At 36.2% G+C, this 22872-nt stretch overlaps 1 protein-coding gene across 2 annotated transcripts in view; it reads left to right on the top strand.

Moving 5' to 3' along the window:
* The window catches only part of tmem132e (transmembrane protein 132E), a 497444-nt gene that overhangs the window by 408686 nt on the left and 65886 nt on the right, over positions 1 to 22872 (top strand). For both annotated transcript variants that reach the window (XM_067437778.1, XM_067437777.1), the window contains exon 3: positions 16495 to 16632. In XM_067437778.1, coding sequence (XP_067293879.1) covers positions 16495 to 16632 — 138 coding nt within the window. The remainder of the gene's footprint in view (positions 1 to 16494; positions 16633 to 22872) is intronic.

Here is a 22872-nt window from a genome sequence, read left to right as displayed (position 1 = left end):
ATTCACCACCACCGCTTTTTTTCAATGACGTACGACAGAAATATCCGATCTGTCCGCGCACATGGCAGAATTTGGTCATTTTCACATATGAATGAGGCCTGGAACCGATCTAAGAATATCAGAATTCATGTGTTTTTCTTTTTTGTTTTGTTTTTTTGTTTTTTTGCTTGCACATTTATTGGTCATATTCCGAATCTGAATAGGGTCACATGAACCATGCGACCAAAGGACTCGATTTCCCTCTGTTCCCTCGATTTCTCTTGGTCGTCTGTTGCTGTTTCATTTGCCCTATGAAATTGGTTCTCTTATTTTTTTGACACTGAAAAGAAATTGATATTTGGTTGATCTTTAGAAGTGCTCGTCCTGACATTTTTTCTCCCATCAAATTAATTTATGGTGTCAGCGTCTGAGTTTTCAAAGTGAGGCGGGTGGTGGTGGTGTGTGTGTGTGTGTGTGTGGGGGGGGGGGGGGTTGCTTGTAAAAATGTGAGCAAATCTGGATGAAAAATCTCTTAGAACTTGCACAAAACTCAGATCTGATTAGTATTTAATCGCAATGTCTGTCCTCCTGTGGTTTCTGTTGTTTCCACTGGCAGATCTGGTCCCCCTCATGTATTGAGACTATGACGCTAGGGTTGGATCCCAGTTCATGTACTTCTACATGAATTTACGTAACCCTGTAAACCCTAATGCTCAAAATAATTAATTTATTTGAGAAGAGCCAACTAAACAAATTACTTAAAGGGGGGGTGAAACACTCAGTTTCAGTCAATCTCATGTCAATCTTGAGTACCTATAGAGTAGTATTGCATCCTTCTTATCTCCGAAAAGTCTTTAGTTTTATTATATTTATAAAAGAAATATGGGCTGTACCGAGTCTTTCCGGAAAAAAACGAGCACCTGGAGGCGTATCGTGTGGGCGGAGCTAAAGAATGATGCGCGCAAAGCGGTGACGTCCTCAAGCGTGAAAAAACCCATCGCTATCGATCTCAGCCAATAGATATATGATCCAGAATCATTCGGAGGCTGAAATAAATTGAACAGGAGAAACAGCAACAGCAGGACGTCCGTCTCTGTGGTATGTACTGTATTTAGTGGCCTGTCAACATTTGTGTGTCTTTACTCGCAGTTTATGAGGACATGATTCGGTTTATGGACTATTGTATGCGACTAAACCTTAGCAGTAGCAAGCAAAACGGTTTTGCACGTCAGACTAGTGTAACGTTATACATAGAACAACAATAGAGTCCGCTAGCACATTTGAATGACGAACCACACAATCGTGTCGTTTACTGATGTTTACTCACGTTACGATAGCCAACAGCAGAGACATTTGAAGCAGTTTTACTCACCGCCTGCTTCCAAAGCAGGACCGAACCTTTATCGCTGGGACCGCTCCGTCAAAAACACACTTCTTTGGTATGATTTGGTAAAGTCCTGACAGCAGTGACCGTGGAGATCCACTTTGCGACGCGACTGAAGTGATGTTGTGAAGCTTCCCGTCATTTCTGCGTTCAAATCGGTTCAAATGCAGCGCTGCCTTCCCGGAATGCTGTGCTGAAGTGTTGAAGTCGCTCGACGTCACCCATAGGAATAAAGTGGAGCGTGGCGCGACCATAGGGCGCATCAGAAGTGTTCACGGATGACTGGATCTGCAGCTTGAGAGAGTGTTTATGGGCGTGCATTTCCTCTCTCTCGCTCTAGTCATGCGCGCACGCACCCTACTGGGAGAAGAGCCCGTACGGCCCATACAAGGACCTTCCGCTCTGTTCACGTCAAGCCGAGCCATACTCGAAAAAAACTCTCAGAAATTTCCGAGTTAATTTTTAACACAGAAATACTCCATCAAACGTCCAACATTAGTTTTTGAAACTTTGTCTATGTTTAGGATGGGAATCCAAGTCTTTAACAGTGTAAAAAGCTCAGTATGCATGAAACAGAATTTCACCCCCCCTTTAAATCAAATGAACTTTTATGAGTATTTAGAACTTTTTGATCTGAATAGTTTGGTTGTTGCACTTTTTATTAACTTGGACTGGGCTGGGATTTATTGTCACATGCCTGTCCTGTCTTGTGTGCACATGTGGGTTTTGTTATGTTGAGCATGTGCTCCTGTCATTGTCTGATCCCTCCCCCTTGTTATCTGGTTAGCGTTTGAGTTCTCCCACCTGTTCCCTCTTGATTTCTTCCCTTTATAAGCTCCTTGTGTTTGTCAGTCTTTGTCGGATCGTTGTTATGTCTACGTCTCCTGTTTCCCTGTGATTCCTAGCTGGTATGTTTTTGAGTTCTATTTGTTATTTTGATTATGTGGTTTGCCCCATCGTGGGTTTTGTTTTGTGTTTGTGTTTTAATTAAATTATCATTCTCCTGTACTTGAGCCCTGGCCCTAGTTTTCCTTTGTTTCCATGTGACATTTCTATTTCCCAGCAAGCTTTGCCATGATACTCAAAAGGGAGAGTAAATGTTAAAATTAAGTGTGTGTGTATATATATATATATATATACAACGGAACAAAACGATCAGTTTATCTGAAGCAAATCAATGAGTTTGTCTAAGAAAAATATCCATATTTAAAACTTTATAAAGTAACGTTCCAGCTGATCGCCTCAACTGTGCATCCTTCTATAGAGGCATACTAATGCACCCTTTAAATAACACAAAAATACTGCGCTATTGACTTTAGACCAGGTTTTAGTTGGCCATTGCCGCAGTTATGCAGGTAATAGCGATGTGCCAACAATGCAGGCCATCATGAGTGCATTTGCTATTTAAACAGCATGGCGCAGGACGTGAAAATGATAACTACGTCAGACTGAAACTGGCAACAACAAAAAAACTTGTGTATGATAGGGCCCATATTGTTTTTTGTGCAAGATTAAAGTTACGGTGGAAATTTAGTAGTGTTTAATGTTTCGCTGTGTTAGTTTAGAAGAGTTTGTGTTATTATTTATTTTTAATTTTTCTTTTGTAGGGTGAACATTATGGTGATGAGTGGAGCATGAGTTTAGTTTGATTTGTTATACATTGCTATACTCATTCAGAAAGTGCTGTGCTAATGCTATCAATGTATTCTGTTAACAATTAGCAAGGAAGCATTTGGCATTTTAGTTCTGCTTACTTAAACTTTAAATGAGTACTCACGAGTGTGTAGAAGGGCGGTATTCTGTTAAGGTTGTAACAGACTGTCATTACACTTTACTGTTGATACCACAGGCCTCATGTTTTATAGGTATAGTGTGACCAGACTATCACAGTTACACAAAGGTTTGCCCAAATAATTCATTAAAATATCCTTGTTTCGACTAACTACAGTCTCCTATAATTTTTGTGTTCAGTAGATGACATTGCAGAAAAGTAAAGTGTTTATTTGCTAATGCTAATTGATTTACTGATACTTTCCCTCTTTTTCAGCAAACCAGCAAGCAATACAGCTGGTTGTCATAACAATAACATGCTTGCTGCTGCTCCCTGCAGTCTTCTCAGTGTAAGCAGCATTAGTGAGGCAGCCAAGCTGAGGAAATGCCCAAACTAAAATCTTTGGACTTTTTATTGAATTACATGTTGTGTTTTGGGTTCTAATTTAGTGAAGATTTTATTATTATACTACGACTTCTACTACTACAACTAATAATACTAATAATAATAATTAATAATTATTTTTATTTATTTAGCTGAAATATTTAAGTCTTTAATTTTTAATGTCAAACAACATTCTTTTTTTTTTTTTTCTCGGTTCATTCCATTTGAAGATGGATTTTGTTTCCCACATTTCAAATGTATATGAATCATACATGAAGTTTCATATCTCGACTTTAAAGTGGCCAATGAAATGTCAGCTGCCTGACGAGAGTTGGCTGAGGGTACGAGGGTGATTTTCCTGTTCTTTGCAGCAGTTGGCAGGACTGAGTTCCGCTTGCCTTATCAAATAAATTGGAGAGCTGCTTTTTTCCCCCTATTGCCTCTGCAGAAAAGGTTTTGGCTCACCCGAGGGTCTTCCGCTCATGCCTGCTACTGATGGGAAAACTACTTAGAATAATTGTGTTCCAGGCAGGAGGATTGCAAACCACTGCACGGCTTTCTCTCTCTCTCTCTCCTAAACTGTTGCTCAGGGTCTCTCGCCCTTTGTCTTTTCTCCCTGTATTGTTCTAGCTCATTGTCTTTCTTTTTTGTCTTTGTCTCTGCATTGAGAGGAAAGGACCTTCCCAGCTTCCGACAGGGGTAGAGGGGGTTGGTTTAGTCTCTGCGTCACTCCGATGTCAAAGCTTATTATATAATATCATAGTGATGTGAAAGGTTTATTGGTTTAATTACATTGGATGGGGTTTACCAATAGGACTTTTTGAGCTGTGACATTATTTTGATGAACATGAGCACATTTCCCACCTGTGAAATCAGTAAGGCTATATTATTTCAGTTATAAAGTAACTATGGGTTAGGTGGTGTTTGTTGTACTATGTTTAATTTATATCAAAATATCAGAATTTTAATCATTTATGTGCTCAAGATGATTTTCATCACTATAATACAACCTGGCCAAATGGAATAATTTATTTTATTTTATTTAAAAAACAACAACAACAGCAGCACTCTCTTATGCTCACCAAGACTGCATTAATGTGATCAAAAACAAGATAAAAAAAATAATATTGTGAAATAGGATTAGATTTTCCAATAGCTGTTTTCTATTTTGATATATTTAAAAATGTAATTCATTCCTGTGATGCAAAGCTGAATTCTCAGCATCATTCAGTGTCACATGATCCTTCAGAAATCATTCTACGATACATTTGATGTACATTTCTCATTAGGATTATGTGACGAATAGAAAGTATTTATTTGAAATGCATGTTTTTTTTTGTAATAATCTAAACATCTTTACTGCAACATTTCATCCAGTTAATGTATTCTAGCTGACCAAAGTATTAATTTATGATTTTAAAAATGAAGACCTCAAACTATTGATTGATATTATATAATTTTATGATTTATACTATTATTTTTCAGATTCACTTAAAATTATAGTCCACATGCATACACTGTCAGAAAGCATATGGATCGTGGCATAACCCATTTGTATTTTAGCAGATACGTTTTGCTTTGATATGGTGGAAGTCAAATAGGTTGACTGGATATGATCTCCTTCTGAACGCTCCCGTGTCGTTAAGTTAAATGGTGAATCATTTTCCTCGGAATATTTGCCTTTCCTCCTTTGATGAATTGTCATATTTGTGCAAATCCTCACTGGCAGGTTCAGCCCTCTCTCCCTCATTCTAAATCTTCTTCTGAAGTGACAGAGAAACGCCATAATTCTCTCCCACTCTGTGCCAGCGTACCCTCTTTCTGTCTCTCTCTCACACATTGTCATTTTCATTGTGCTTAGTTTAACAGTATTTTGAATAGTGGCAGATCGTAGGATTCCGAATCATGCAGAATAAACGTCTGTCTCTGTGGATTGCTTCCTATGAAACCGTCACAAACAGAGAACGAGTCAGATTATTGACATTTGTCTCAAATGGCCAGTCTGATGGGCACACCCATACAGGATTGAGTAAAAATAATGTAAAAATACAACCTAAAAATGTATTAAAATAATTGTAATAATAACGAAGTACTTCAGTGTCTCTATCAGCACCAAACGGAATGTAATGTAAAGATAATCCCGAGCACATGACATTCGCTGCTGTGTCAGCCTGGCTGTGATGCTCAGACAAAAAAGGCCTGTTTAATGTTACAACTCTATTAAAAATTCAATTCACATTTATGTGTACATCGCTTTTTCAAAATACATATAATTCCAATGCCGCTTTGCAGAAAATGCATGTTTCCACATTACAATTTAGAGTCGTTTGTTATCAGAGGGGACTGTCCAAGTAATGGCATATATGTACAGTTCTGGGTTCTATTGATTCGTTTCAATAAAGGCGTTCTGAAATGAATCGATGCATTTGTGTGAGAAAAAATATCCATATTTAAAACTTTTCAAAGTGAAGTTCCGGCCGATCGCCTGGGACCTTTTACACCACAGACTATATCAAATTAAAGGGTTACTTCAGTGATTTAGCATTAAGCTTTGTATTCAAACTGGGTCATTAATGTAGTAGAAATGTGAAATTATGTTTGAATTTGGTGCCTTCTAGACTGAGAAAAGACAGAAATGTTATTTTTGTCTCATGGAGATGTAAGACAGCAACTCCCAGAATGCACTTGCTTCTCTACCCTACGAGGCCACTCCCAAAGCCACCGCTACTGGTTTATATCACACCGTGGCACCGGAACCATAGTAATACAATCATTTAGTTCAGTTAGAGAATAAACACTACAATTAAAAACTGAACGTGTCTTTTTAATAATGTGTAAGTGAGCTGAACGAAAGTCACAGGACAAACGCAGCAGAAGTCAGATTACATTCATTACGTATAGCACAAAACTGAGGTAAGCGCCGCTGAGGTTCAGTCTGGCGCATTTTCAGATCGCATATGGAAGCTAAGCTTTCATAGGAAAAGTTGAAACACTTACTTTTCTCTGCACCGCTCCGTTATGAATGCCCGAGGCCAACACATTCTCACACCCAACTTGTCACATATGGACGCTTGACCAGGACCCCTTGTCGTCACTTTCATTTACATTTATTTTATTTACGCTATTTAGACACATTTTAACATGATTTCATTTACATGTATTTTATTTACGTTATTTAGACACATTTTAACATGATTTCATTTACATTTATTTTATTTACGCTATTTCGACACATTTTAACATGTAACCCAACCCAACCCCACCCCATCCCTAAACCTACCCATTTGTGTGAACATGATATAAAACACAGGATATAACATACGACTGCATCCACGAGTTATTCAAAAAAGTTAAATAATCCAAGTTTTCCGAGGCCAAACGATTGATTTGCATGAAGAAAATCCCCCAAAAGCGATCAGCATCTCCATCCGCCGAAGATCACATTTCAAATATTGCCGCCCGTACTTCAGATTTCATAGTGAAATTGCATTGGCTCTCGTATGTCTTGTGACCAATTGCGTCATTACGTCAGCATTGATTGTAAAATGTCATTGGCTCTCCTGTGTCTTGTGACCGATTGCGTCATGCTCAGGAGTCTTTTGAATTATTTGAATAAGATATGAATGAGTTCGTTCACGGGGCAGCGGGATCATCATTTCAGCGATTAAAACATTAAGATCAACTCTGTTCTTCACATGAAGACATCGTATGACTTCAGCAGACTTGGAATGCAACATGATCTAATACTTTTATACTGTTTTGGTCAGATTTTGCAATAAATAATTATTTATTTGCCTGGTATATGTTTTATATTGTTAAGATGTGGGTAGGTTTAGGGTAGGAGTTGGGTTAGTTGCTCCAAAATATAAAAGTAGCCTTTAAATATTAATAAAATCATGTCTGGTTTTACAAACGCAAAGAATTAAATGCGTCTGTGTATGACGCCAAAGGTTTCTCATTGAAATGAATGGAGCACCCAGTGCGTCGAAAACTGACGATAAAGGTATGCCCAGTTCGTTGAAAAGTGACGACAAGGGGTCCTGGTCAAGCGTCCATATGTGACGAGTTGGGTGTGAGAATGTGTTGCCGAGGCCGAGCGGGTTGAAAACATGCGGAACTAGCTCCCTCTACTGGCTGTAGTCTTTAGCCTCTGGCCAACAAATTTGCATCATCTGAGGATTTTTTTCCAGAAATAAAATAGATAATTCTCTCGTCTCATGGGGATATGAGGGGGGAAAGTACCATAATTCGAATATACTACCGGATTTCTACTGTTACAAAGCTTAATGCTAAATCACTGAAGTAACTCTTTAAGCATTGCTTGGTAATTGGTTGACCTAAATTGGTATTATTGTGTACTTAAATTTAACAGCCTGCAGCTCATTGGTTGATTGTAATCCATACCTTTCTATTTAAAGTTATCTGACTTTATCAAGATTGACTTGTTCTGACACAGTTTAACTTGATGAGTTTTTGTCATATTTTATAACCATTTACTAAACTATAGTGAACAAACAGTGATAATGTTGATAATGTTCACTGTTTTGACTGTATGAATAATAAATACACAAACCCAATTGAAATAAATTCAAAGACTCTCAAAGGCATCTTCAGCTTATAGTGAAATGTTGTTGCTAATGTTTTCATATTTCATAATTGTGAGCTGGTGAGCATATGGAGTGCTTGTTATGGAACAGATGTTATGTGGTGCTAAATGGAAGGCAGAACTCGTATGCATGCAATTATATGGTCTAAAAATACTGAATTAAGACACGATTGGCCAGTATTAGGAAGGCCTTGGTGGAACTAATGCTTTCTGACATTGATACGATTTGATTTCAGTGCAGTGATAAAAACGCAACTTGATCTGTAGAAGTTTACATGAATTCTGTTGTTTTTAAGAACATTAGTATTATTGTCTGTTTGGATAAAGGAGGGGCTTTTGCATGAAGATGTCATGTTAATGTTTAAAAGGAGGAGGTTCTAGTAACATGCAATAATCTTTGTGTGTTGTGACTCGATATGTATGCCTGCAGACCTCCAGCGATCATTTATTCATGTCAAGTGGCCCTTTCTCTAGTGGAACTAATGGAAAGCCCTGGTTGTACAAATGGGTGGAAAAAAATCTTTGCTGGCCAGATTTAGACATTGAAGAGAGGGACAGCTTTTGCAGTAATGCAGAGAAAGAGGGAGTGAGTGCCTAATGCCTTAGAGACATGCATCTGCTGACATTTCTCATCCTGCTTGTTTATGGGTTTTTTACGGTAATTTTTATGGTAAGAGACTACGGTGAAGGCTAGAGTTATTCATCACTGCTTGTGTTTCATACTGCTGCTGTAGGCAACTTTAGTATCTGGTCATTGTTCTAAATACAGAAAGTCAAATCACAGTTTCTGTTCTTTTGAACACACTCTAGACCAGCCCAATAAGCTTAAGTGTATGTACAGGCTGTCAAATGGCAAATATCTTTTGAAACATCACTGTCCACTATTCACTACAGAGGACATGATGTCTCATACTATATTTACATGTGTGATGTACAAAGAGACGTCATGTCAGTGCAACTTTATTTTGAATTGAATGATATCATAGCTGGAAAATAAAACATTAGTTTCAGATATATGCGTGTCTTGTTTGATACAAATTGCATATCTCCATGTGGTTTAAAAAACAAGAAATTTGACATACACATCCATTCATATTTTAAATGTTTTGGTTACACTTTTTTAAGGTGTTCATATTACAGTGTAATTATATATTTAAGTACTGCGTAATATTAATTGACAGCACTTGCTATAGGGTTAGGGTTCATATATGGTTCATATATGGTTCATATATCATTGTGTTTTTTTTCAGTTGCTTTAAAGCAAATTAAAGTCTCATTGCACTGTATTCAGCACAAATATGAGCAACATGTACATACAAGTTTGTAGTTTTGAGAAAATAATGTTTATGCATAGTTTTTTGAAAAACCTAAAATGTTAAATCCCTGAAATAAGGCCATCTAACACACTTTAAACATTTGTTCACAAGGCTGTTCAGAGCTGGATGTTCTTGTCTAGAGTTTTTTGCTTCAACAGTGTGAAACCCATTCTGATCACTCATTCATACAATATAATAGAGCCATTTCACTTTTGTATTGACAGAAATGGTTGTATGTGGGGAGGGTGTAGATCACCATAAATATTCACAACTGAGGCGTCAACGACTCCTCCCCTAAATATCATATATATATATATATATATATATATATATATATATATATATATATATATATATATATATATATATATATATATATATATATATATATATATATATATATATATATATATATATATATATATATATATATATATATGATATTTAGGGGAGGATATTTATATGATATATATATATACACATTTGTAGTTAAATTGCCTAAATTTGAAATCATTTTACGTGTTCATAAACTGATCAACATGAAATGCCACCTATAGTAGGTTTCAGAGTAAAACTGTAAATATGACGAATGTAGAGTTGGATATGGTTTGATATAATGTTAATTTCGTCCGACAAAACGAGACAAAATATGTTTATCAACAACCTTTTTTTCAAGACTAAGACGAGATGATGACGAGACTGCACCAATGTCCAAAAACGCTGACTAAGACTAAATTAACATGCATTATTATTGACGATTAAGGAAGAGACTAAAATGTTTTGCATAAAATAAAAACTAAGATAATAAAATCTCTTCATTTTCGTCTACAAGCGTCTCTACTTTTTCATCACGAGACCAGAGCTGTAATGCCTTCCGAATGAGTTTGCTCTGTTGCTCAAGTACAGGTTTTGTTTCAGTCTCCGGTCGCTGTCATCCTGTGGCTGCAACATGAAACTACATGGAGCAAGAAAATGACGAAAAAAACTACATGACGCATGCATACGCGTCAGGCTCTGACTCCCTCTCACTCTCGCCAAGTAAATCTCACACCAAATTTGTAGTTTTAATATGAAATTAAAAAACGCACTTAAAAAACGTCATATAGTTAAAGCCAGTTCATCATTCATCTCCCTGCGGGTGCGCGTGGTCACGTGGTTCATGGAGCACTCAATAGTTCCACACAAGCCAGCGCTTAATACATTGAATAGACAGCAGCTTTACAGGTAAACAGTACAGTAATGAACATTTTGAGGAGATATTTTGGTGCCTTTTTAAAACTATTTGTGCAGTACTTTTTAAAACTATTTGTGCAGTAATTATGGTCCATTAATGTGCACTTAAAAAATAATTTTCCTTTTTCTTTTCCAATATATTTATTATTTATATTACTATTAGTATACTGATTAAGGTTAAAATAGAAAATTGCATTGCAAAGAGACGAAGTCATTTTGTGGCTTGAAATATAATACTTTTCATTTGTAATCCCATGGTTTACCCATTTGGTGTCTGTATGGCTCTTTAATTAATAAATATTCATGTATCTAGACTAGATTTCCTTAAATGTGACATTTAAAGCATTAATACCTTGCATCCTAATATTTTAATTGTATTATACTTATATAAGCACACACAAGTGAATATTAATGAATGCAAGCAAATATAATTTAACCCCCCAAAAAGTTTAAAATAGTGCGTAAAAAAAGCAAACTTATTTTACCTTATATATACCTATATATATATATATATATATATATATATATATATATATATATATATATATATATATATATATGTATGTATGTGTGAATTGATTCTGATCGAAATCGATACATTTAACAAAGTTGCATTTTGCATTCAACAAAAATCAATTATCAAGTGTATTTTGTCTGGTAATTATGACATTTAACCAATATTTGAGATGTGTAAAACTCTATTTGACTGAAATGGTATTAGAAATAATCTCAGAAATAATTTATGTAAAAAAGGATTAAAATGTTTTAACTAAAACTTGACTAAGATATATTGCGTTTTCTTTGACTTAAACTAGACTAAAATGTCAAGACTTTTAGTCGACTAAAACTTGACTAACTAAAAAAGATATGTGAATGACTAAATATGACTAAAACAAACAAGTGCATTTAGCTCAAGACTAAGACTAAGACTAAATTAAAAATAGGTAACAAAATGAACGTCTCCAGTAATAATAATGTTAGTGAGGAAGGGTTGAAAAACAAAAGTCTTTGCATAATACATCCATTTTAATTTAGTTCGTAAATAAAGGCAATGATCATACATTGCAATGATTTTATCGTTTTATGAATGTTTCAGCAACTCTTAATAAAACAATAGCAATATGATAAAACCGTGTTCAATAAATAATTACATTAATTAAAAATAAAAATCACAGTAAGCAATTACATAGTTAAAGTAATAAATACGCCTCATTGACTCTATTAATTAATTAGCTGTACACTGTTGAACATTCTAAATGTTTGTAGCAACTGAAAACATGGTGTTGGATTTACTTTGAAACCATTTTCACTCAGAAATTGTTAGTAAATCAATAATTACATAACAATTACAAAGAAGTGGCAAGTTAGCACACAGAATTAACTGTGAGAACTGTGAGAAAAATGCAGTTAAAAATTGACTGGAAGTTAGAATGGTGAAATATAAATGCGCAATTCTGATTTTTGTCTCGCAACTGTGGGTTCATATTTTGCAATTCTGACTTTATAAAAAAGTATAATTGTGAGTTATAAACTTGCAATTGGATGAAATAAAGTCAGAATTGTAAAGAGGAGGGAAAACAACACCTTTTTTATGTTTTTTTCCCATGGCAAAAACAACCTTCATTTGTTGGAAGTTTACTAAAACACTTTTCAAAACAGCAATGATCTTTCGCTGTGAGTTTAGAAACATAAATAAGACAGCTGAGTTTTGATTTTATGATGACTAAAGTGAGCATAATTAGTTCACATTACTATGGCCTTGACAATTGAACATTGTCTGTTTGTGTGGAGTGATTTATACTCTAAGGCCTGGGGCCTATTGCACAAAACTAGGATAAGGGATTAAGTCGGGATATCTTGGTGATCTTGTCATCTGTATGCAACATTTAGTAGACCGATGTCATGTAAACGTACCCTGAAGGCACATTCACACCAAGAACGATAACAATAACAAAAGATATCTGTATAATAGCAGATAAATTGAGCCAGGATTACCAAGATATCCCGGCTTAATCCCTTATCCTAGTTTTGTGCAATAGTCCCCTGGTTTCACAGACAGAGCTTAGATTATAGCCAGACTTAGGTCTTACTTCAATAAGGACATTAAGGGCCAGATTTACTAACAGCTTGTACTAGCAAAAACCTTCTTTTGGCATTAAAAAAACTACTGTAAGGATTTACTAAAGACTAAATTAACATTGAAAGGCATGGATAGAATTATTTTGCGGCTGAATTAACTGCTTATGTATTTGTAGGAGCTTCCCTTTCAGACGTAAAACTTATAGGAGGAGACGAATTAAATGAATCACACAAGGTGATTTTTTAAGGTTTACACTCATAACTTACTGGGGTTTGTAAGTTTCATAATTTACCGCCCAAAAAGGCGCATCTTAATTGCATTGGTCATTATGAAAATGATCCGGCTGCGTCTGTGTGCTTTAATTTGCTTCTTTTACAGAATTGCACTCTCCGCTTACTTGCCCTGTTTAGTAAATCTGTCCCAAAGTAACTTTTATACGTGCCTTAGAAAAGTACATTACTGGTGTGCATCTTGAGACCAAACAAAGCTACTATCAGTTAGGACTGCTCAAACATGCATTTAAGTCTGGGACTTGGCTGATTTGTTTCATAAAAATAAAAAATAAATGTTTAAAAAAAGTTCCGGCTAATGAAATTCCTCATTTAGTAGCATATGGCCTGAAGACGCAAGACATTTGTTAAATTTGACGGTTAAATGTGAATTACTGTTAATTAATGTGGACAATGTAAGGCTTTTAAGATAAAGTAATTCAGCGCTATGCTTAATAAATTGAATAATCTAATTGTTGCACGGTACTCTCTATCATCACACAAAATGATGAGGTCGCCCGCCAGTCATCTGCATTTCCAGCTTTTCACAGTGTAATGTGAAGAGCTACATCAAAAATCTGTTATTATCACCCCATCTAAAAGATATTGTGTTTGATTTGAAAACGAGCCAGGCTTTGCTGTCAGACCTGCTTTTTTCTCATATTTAATATTTATAAAAGTGCAGTACAGCCTGTGATCATCACTTCTGTACTTGATGGAGGGGCTGAGGGGATGAGATAAGGCCCCGTTGACTGAGTTGTTGAAATGGGCGACTGAACCCTCTGCTATTGGTCATGGTCTACTCCTCAAAGCAGGGGCCGCCTTTTATCAGGTAAGTGCAATTCGAGGCAGCAGTTCAAAGAGAAAGGACTGAGTTTTTTTAGGTTAACCGGTTCTGAGGTTAATCCTAGAGACAGATTCAGCTATCAATGAATGTTTCGTTACGTTATGAGTGTTTGGTCAACCATTTAGTGTGGTTCTTATTGGCTCCTAAAGTGCAGTAGAACAGATGCCTTGCAGAAATGTCCTGTGAAGTTATAAGCTAGTTCTTAAATGAAAGCAGTAATCAATATGAGGCCATGCGTTACATTGATTTAATCATGGTCAAGGTAGTTTTAGGCACTGTAACGCAGCCTCCTGATATAAAACACACTAGTGTTCAATAAATAATTACATTAACTCCTTCTTAACTCCATTCCTCCTAACTCCATTGATGGAGAAATTTTTGTCAATCCATGTTTTGACTGTTTTGTGATAGGGGGTGTTATTATGCATATTCTCCGAATCAAAACACAGGATAAAAAGAAGCAATAATAAGCAATAAAAGCATTGCTTATGCACATGTAACATAACGTGATCAAACAATAAACAACATCTAATTCAAAACTGCCTATTCTTACCAATAGATAATGTTGAGCCAGGATGAGGTAAAGAATGGCGCAAGCTTTGGTGGTGTTGATGAACTGGATCTACTCTGTTTTTTTTAATTATCAATCTGAATCCGATCTGGACTGGGCATGAACGCAACATTTTGTTCAGAATGTTGATTTTTCATGAAACCTGTTGTGTAATGTTTGATAAAAAAAGAATGAATGAAGCTAGAATAAAAGTTTTGATGTTGTTGTTGTTGTTGTTTAAAGCAGAGGCTCTGTTCTTTCTTTTGATATATTGCATAATATTAAGATATTAATATAATAACAGTAAACAATTAGTTTTCTAAGTGATATAGTGAACAATAGCCTTGTTTATTATATTAATGAATAAGCTGTAGACTGATTACCATTCTAATTGCTTGTAGAAACTCATTAATACACTGAAAAAATATTTTTGCAATTGTTAGTAAATGAGTAATTACAAATAATTACTCAATAATTAAACATGAAATGTTAAAAAAGTTGTATTTTTTTTCTTGCCAAATGTACTCAATCTTAGTACTCAGTCGTTTTTTGTACAGTTTATTGATTAATAAGACAAATGATATATGCATTAATGGAGCATCAATTTGATGTGCAGTCAACGGGTGTGTGTGTGTGGGGGGGGTCAAATTAGTTTTATCCAATCAGATTATTTAATCATCACGATCAATAATGTGTGAGAAACATCATGATGTAAACTTTTTTGCTGTTTAATATAACAATCTTCCTACTTTGACATTTCATCGGATTCAATATGCTCTCTCTTTTTTCTATCTCACTCTTTTTCATTCATTGCCTCACGTCTCGCATGTATGCTGTGTCCACCGTTTCTTGCGGCATTGCAGCTGAATGGATCTTTGGTGTGGGCAGACCTCAAAGCGGTTGGTTTCCACTGCTGCCTTAGGTCGATTTCAGATAGTAGGAACTCAGAGAGCGGTCAGTAATCCAGAGGCTAAAGCATACATCATTTACCGTGTCTTGTGCCGCTGCACCTATTCAAGGTGTTAAGCAGCACATGTATGATCCCAAAACAGCAGCAGCTTCCATCTATTGGAACATAACACTGCTGGAACCACATGTAGCATGACTGTGGTGTTTGAAGATATGGCTTCTCTGAAAGAGCGGGGGTGTGTTCCACAGGGATTTTATCATCGGAATCTGGTTGTGGATCAGAGAAAAGGCTGATGTTTTTGAATTTTAATGGACGAAGGGGAAATGCATGATGAGAATGAGCTTTAGTGCACAGAAATTGATGCAAGGCGGATGCTTTTTTAGATGTAAGGTCTCAGAGATCATAATGAAGAAGCAGAAGTCATGTGAGCTATCAATGGCAAATAGGATTTGGTTTGCAGCACAGATTGACAATCTTTATATAAATGAACTTCTGGATTTATACAACAGTAACAATTCCTGGAACTGCTGAACATGGGTTATCTTTATTTTGTTTTATCGTTTTACATTAATGTTAAAATGTATTATATTTTATTTTCTTATATATCATCTTGTTTATGTTTTCAATGTTGTTGTTTTATTTTGTGTTTTAGCTGTTTTTGTTATATTTTTGCCTATATATATATATATATATATATATATATATATATATATATATATATATATATATATATATATATATATATATATGAAATGCTTATTTTAGTGGCAAAATTAGACAATTAAAGTTTGCATGTGATTTGTGTTTTCAGACCTGTGTGGGGAAATAATGTTAGAAAGGCTAAATGAAAGATAAAATGTTTAATGTCCAATAAATTTTTTTTAAATAAAAACACTTTCAGCACAATGACAGCATGCTAATGTCCATATCAATATGAACAGACGCAAATGAACAATTGTTTCTTTAAATTATTTTTTGGGCTGAACATTCATCTAGTGATGAATGTCATAGCATTAAAACTCTTTATAAGAAATTTAAGAAACTGGAGGGCTAAACATTCCAAGGTGTCTGTCAACTTCTTGGAGTGAAATGCTTAAATCCATAACAGTCTTGTCGGACTCCAGCCATATATATTTCTTTAAAACTCTCCATGTCTCTTTCACAGGGTGAAAGCAAAGAAAGGGGTGAACCTCCTCAGCACTAAGTCGAAGAGTAACCAGTGGAAGGTTGAATGGGATATGCAGTCCGGAGCCAAACACTCGATTGCAACCGTGGAAGCCAGCAAGATCAAAGGAGTCACTGGGTAAGTCAGCTTCCCCGTATTTTGTACACTGATCTAGGAACAGCATCTCTAGTGGGAAACTACGCAGTGCATAAAGAATGGCAATCTGGTTTCAAGTCAGCAAAGAAAAGAGAACCTTAGCTTTCATCACATATACCCACTTAAACATCTGCTAGTTAATTCAAATAACTAAAACAGAATGCTGCCTGTTCAGTTAAGACCTTTGTTTAAGGATGTTACTGTTTAATTGGAGAGGCTTAAATTCAATGAAACGTTATTAATTAGTACTTCCTGTGTATTCATTCATACAAAATTATTATTGCAGGGCTTTATGACAGAACCAGCTCATTAAAGACAGTCTTTATAGTCGAAAATAAAGACATTTACATTCTGATTAGAACCATAATTTGGAATCAGCCCTAAAGGAAATAAATAATGTTTTCCTGGATAAAATATCAAACATAAAATGTCAGTTAAATCATGTTTACCTCTGACTTAGAGGCTTCTTAGCATCCTGGATTTCAAATAATAATATCTGATTTTGTTTACATTCCTTAAATAAAATCAACTAGAAATAGCAACATTTTCAGTCTAGATTTCTAGACATCTTCTAAACTTGAGTCTGGAAGGTTTTTGTCTTCCATTTCATCTTCAGGAATATCGGGCGATTAATCTAGCCAGTAGAGACAAGTGTTATTTACCTTTTGTCAGGGAGACCAAGACGTGGTGATTGAGTGTCGACACAGAGATTACCAGAGAGGTCATCTGAATTCAACATCATGACATTTGGTTCATGTTTCTAAGCCTCTTAGCCTCCATCTTTCTTTTTCCCTCTGTATTAAGTGGGCCTTGGCAAACAATTTTTCTGTCTGGCTTGTGAAGAGGTGATGTCACTCACTTGCAATCCTGCTACTTGGATAGCTGTACTTTTGTGTATTCTGACATCTGTATGCAGGTTTCATCAGTTTAGAGCTTAAGGCTATTGATTTTGACAAAATACACACTGCCAATTAAGAGCATTCAGCCCATATTTTAAAGCAAAGACTATACAATACTACAGTAGACATTAGGGGTGTCACAATTTTTCAATTAGATAAAATTTTCGATTCCAAGGTCACAGTTCGATTCAAATCTCGAATTGTACATTCAATTTTTTTAAAGCACAGGTTGCTATGCCATTTTTAGACTAGACTTTTAGGCATTATGATATCTGACCTTTGTTGGCAATGTACCGCACTACATTGTAAAATTTAAAACATTTAAATGTCCCGTTCTTCGCATGTTTTCGAAGCTTTGATTATGTTTACAGTGTGCAATATAACAAGTTCATGTTTCGTGTGTAAAAAAACACAGTATTTTTCACACAATTTATTTATCTGTACAGCGCTGTTTCCTCTGTCCTAAAAACGGCCTGATGATTTCCTTGTTCTATGAAGTCCCTCCTTCAGAAACACGTAACGAGTTCTGATTGGGCCAGCGCTTCCCGTGTTGTGATTGGACAGCAGCTTAGCCCACTTTACCATAACGTGGAGATGCAAGCGCTGAATGCGTGCTCTTCTCCACGTGGGAGAGCAACGAGACCACGCCCCCTATTTTGCATGTTCTTGTGGGCGGAGGGTTAGTCAACAAACGGTTCTAGTGACGTCATTACATCCCTGCACTTCCTGCTGTAGTCCAAACCGGCCGATCGCTGTAGGCTTTGAAAAGAAACTTCTGTTAAATAAAATATCTTGCTTGGCATTGAACTTTGAGCTTTATAATTTTACAGGTATTATTTATGCTCTAACAGCAACATTACACACTGACTAAAGTTTGAAAGATGGAATCGCAAAGAACAGGACCTTTAATAACAGCATAATGTAACAATAACATATCTTTTTGTTTAAATGTTTTTTATAAGTATGAAAGTATTTCATGTTCACCAGGGCTGCATTTATTTGATCAAAAAATACAGTAAAAACTGTAATATTGTGATATATTGTGATTATTGCAGTTTAAAATAACAGATATTTATTTGGATATTTTAAAAAGCAATGTATTCCTGTTATACAAAGCTGAATTTTCAGCATTATTACTCCAGTCATGGAGTAGTTCAGTCTCATAGTCCTTAAAAAAACATTCTAATATGCTGATTAGAATCTATCTAGGAATTTATATGCTGTTGCCAATGTTTTCTATCCTTTTTTATTACTATTATTTTTTGCACTCTCTCACTTTACAACCAATTTATTATAGCTTACTGTCTGACACAGTCGGGGGACAAAATGCTCATTTTACAAGGAATTTAAATGACAAAGTCTGAAAGTTTTGCCTTAAAAACTTATAACGGTTTATTTATGTGCAGCACATTGCAACAATCTCTGACATGTTGTCAAGCGTCAATGTGACTTGTTATTTTTAATGCGAGTTTAAACAGCTTTGCACTTTTCACCACAGCAAACAGAATTAACTTCTTGTTTTGGGATTATATTTTATAGTTGAACTCATCTCTTTGTTTTGGAGAAGACATGTCTAGAGTGGCTTTTTTGTATCGTAAGAAAAATAATGCCTGCATGAGCTTGTTGTCTGGGAAGATGAATCTTTTTTAGGAAGTCGATGCCGTTTCCTCGTATAGATTTTCTGTTAGCGCGGCTCGTTCTGTCCACAGACTGCAGCTCTCTTCTTATACTTGCAAATTTCTTTGCATACGCCGCCCATAATCTTTCACCATCTATCTTTTCTAACGGTTTTAACGAGTGACTCGACTGCCAGAAGCAAACATTCCGAATCTGGTTTAGGGCTGGCCTTGGAGGCAGTGCCAGCATTATTTGTCAATATAAGACAAGCCTCATCATTCCATTAGTTTATTTTCAATTAGAGATTCAGTTGTTGCACACTGGTGCCAATTCTTTCTCCCCTTATGTTTCTGCACTCAAAGTTAAGCAAGCCTAAAACGAGTCCAAAAGCTGGGCGTTTTGAAAACTGGCTCCTTCTCTGGCAGTGCTTAATGATGAATTGTTAGCAAAACTCTTCCCTGGCCTCCTCTCCTGTTGTGCAGGACAATCAATTCTCAGCAATGGCTAAATAATTAAGGCAATATTAACTTAGTTAATGCAGTGTCCAATGAATGGACATCAAGAAAGCAAACACGTTTGATAGAGATTGATTCCCATTTGCCCTCAAATATTTCCTTCCAAACAAACGGAAAAGTAATTAAACTTTTAGTAAGGAAGTCACAGTTAATGGCCTTAATTGGCCACATCAATATCAAAGAGCCATGCAACAGTTAGTGATAAAACATTATCTCCTAACAAACAGTTGGCCACTATAGTGTACTAGTGAAGACTACTAAACAACCAACTACTAGAGCCGTCAAAATTAGCCTGCTAACGTGTTGAATTTTTCAGTTAACACACTAAACCAGGTGCAAAAGATGATAGTTTAGTACAGGGCTATTCAAATCTTGCCCGTGAGGGCCAATGCGTTGCAGTGTTTAGCTCCAAACCTAATCAAACACACCTGAACATGCTAATCAATGTCTTCAGGATCATTAGAAAATCACAGGTGGGTGTGTTTGATCAGGGTAGCTAAACTCTGCAGTGCATTGGCCCTCAGGGCAAGATTTGAATAGCCCTGTACTAAACTATCATCTTTTGCACAGTAAAAAAAAAAAAATCAGGCCTTAATTAAAAATGTTCTAGTGACTGATCACATCTAAATTTTTCAGTTGACCAAATTGAATTTCTGTGATTTGATGCAATTTAATTCACAGAAATTTAATTCGGCCTACTATAAAATTTAGATGTGATCGGTCACAAAAAATAATTCAAATGGGGCCTGATTTATTTTATTTTTTTACAGCTTGGCTATCATTACATGATATGTTCATGCTCTTATTCAAATGCTTTCAAATAATTCAAGTGCTGCCAGACAAAAGAGAACACGCTGTCTGAGAATGTCCCGTCTGTGTGACACACACTCGACACATAGAAAGACGCAATTACGAAGCAGGTCCACTGAAGGCAAGCTGTAGTGGTGAACCCAAGGATCCAAAGGGATCTTTGGTTTTTGAACGAATTGTTATTTTGAGCCGTTTTTTAGCAAGTAACCAGTCGAGCCGGTTCACTAATTGAACTGAATCAAACTTTAGTTTTGTGTTGATGACGGTAGACGCAAAATCCGAAGTAGTACGTCCGACTGAAAAAGAAACGATTCAGGTGGTTCACACATCTGTCGAAGTTTACCGAGGATTACCGAGGCGAGAGTGATTGATTTGACGACATAACTCTGAGGCACGTCGACTACTGGAAATATGCTTATTATGACTACTGTTATTAAATAACATTTTATTAAAAAATGCAAAACCCATACATTTTACTGTAATTTATTATGCAGATTATTGTTAAGTGAAATGTATACGTTTATAAGACTGGTTTATTATTTCTATATAGCTACTTTAGACATGTAACATATCCGGGTTTGTTGATAAGTGCCTGTAATGTGTTACTGTAGTTGCGCAATTTTCATTTGAATCCGACGCGAAGGATAAATTATTTAATTGAACACAACACAAACACCATTAAGTGAATGAAAGGCAATAATCAGAAAATTGCAAATAACTATTCTATTGTTTCAATGTGCACTGATACAGATTATTACTTTATTTGAACGTTCCCTTGTTAGAACATGACAGAGAAATGTATCAAAAAGCATAAAAGAAATGCATAGTCATTGCGTGATGACGTCAGGAACCTGCGAATCGGCTTTTTGAGCCGAGTCATTGAGCTGAACCGGTTCGTGGAAATGAATCAGACTTTGCATCACTAATTCCAATGCAGTTTTTTACTGTGTGAACAAAAACAAAGCAGGTAATGACTTGACTAATAAACAGACTTGACTTGAAACTGACTAGACTAGAACAGACTTGGCTATGAAGAGGTTACAGCAAACAATACTCATCAAGGGCCATGGCAAACATGAGGGCTTAAATTCACAATTGCTAAAGACTAGACAAGGGACACATGTGAACAATGATCAAGCAATCAACCAATGACAACGGGCTTGTTTTAGCCTGACAAGCCAGACCCACATCAAGATGTTTGGTCTGGAAACTCACCATAGACAGGGCTCAATCCGAGGGGTGGGATAAACGGTTGTCTTTCAAACTCCCTCTGCACGCGATAGGTTAGCGCTACACCAACCAGAGCAACGAAGGTGAAGCAGAGCTCGCTGACAGATTAAACATTCGCCGTATCCGGTCGGCTAAACTCCGAACACATCTTCCCTTTTGAAGAATGACTTCAGTGCCGCTCTTTGTTCTTTTCTCAGAGAAAAGCTTAACTCCAAGTCTTCCAGAGTCGTGGTCAGAGCTGATTCGAAAGACCGCCGCCGTTCGCCAGTTTCTGTGTTAACTAGAAGCACGCAAACGCAATTCGGCCGTCGTCATTATGGCCCCGCCCGCCGACTCTATACATGATGTGATTGGGCCGTCCAGATTTTGAGGAACACAGCTCAGAATGGTATTGAGAGTTCCTAGACGACACTTGCGGGCAAATTAAATTTGCTGCCACTAGGGTGCGTCTAGATTTCTAGGCTAGGCTTGTTCGACTTCAAGCAGTGAATGCCGGTTGGAAATTTTGTCCGACTTGACTGTGACGTATGTCAACAAAGTACCGCGAGAGCGATTCGAGAGCAGCCGGCTTTTTTAGAAAAGTAAAACCTCTTTTCGCGTAGTCGCGATGTTATATTATCATGTTTATCAAACTAAAACTGATAAAAATTGTAGACCCCACTTCACTGATAGTGTAGATTTTAACTTTATTTGTATACAAACAGACACTGTATTAAGCAGTACTTAAAGTATTGAATGAAAATGTCTTCTGAAACATCTGTGTATTTGAAAAATATTGCATTTATTTAACTTCAGCTGTGATAAAGTACGTAAATTTTACTATTACAGTTCTCATGTTTAACTAATTGTGAAAAGTGATGCATCACACCTATGTATATTTAGATCTATGGCATTATATTAAGATATATGGCATTATATTAAGATTGTGGGATGAAAGGTTGCAGAGATGATCATTGTAGCGGATTACAGACACATGTTGAGCTCATGTAAGCAGTGATCTCGTCTTTGCAACTCAGTTTCTATACACTATCGCATACTTTCATCTTCACCAACACGGCAAACGTGATATAGGTAAAGGGGTGGTTACTTGTTTTTTTTCTAGGCTTGATTGTGTTTATGGGGCGCAGATATAACGTCTTAATACTTCTTTT

The sequence above is a fragment of the Pseudorasbora parva genome, chromosome 3 (genome assembly GCF_024679245.1).
Source record: "Pseudorasbora parva isolate DD20220531a chromosome 3, ASM2467924v1, whole genome shotgun sequence".
NCBI classification, from domain to species: domain Eukaryota; kingdom Metazoa; phylum Chordata; class Actinopteri; order Cypriniformes; family Gobionidae; genus Pseudorasbora; species Pseudorasbora parva.
The sequence above is the reverse complement of the archived record's forward strand: the minus strand, read 5'-3'. Positions and strand labels throughout refer to the sequence as shown.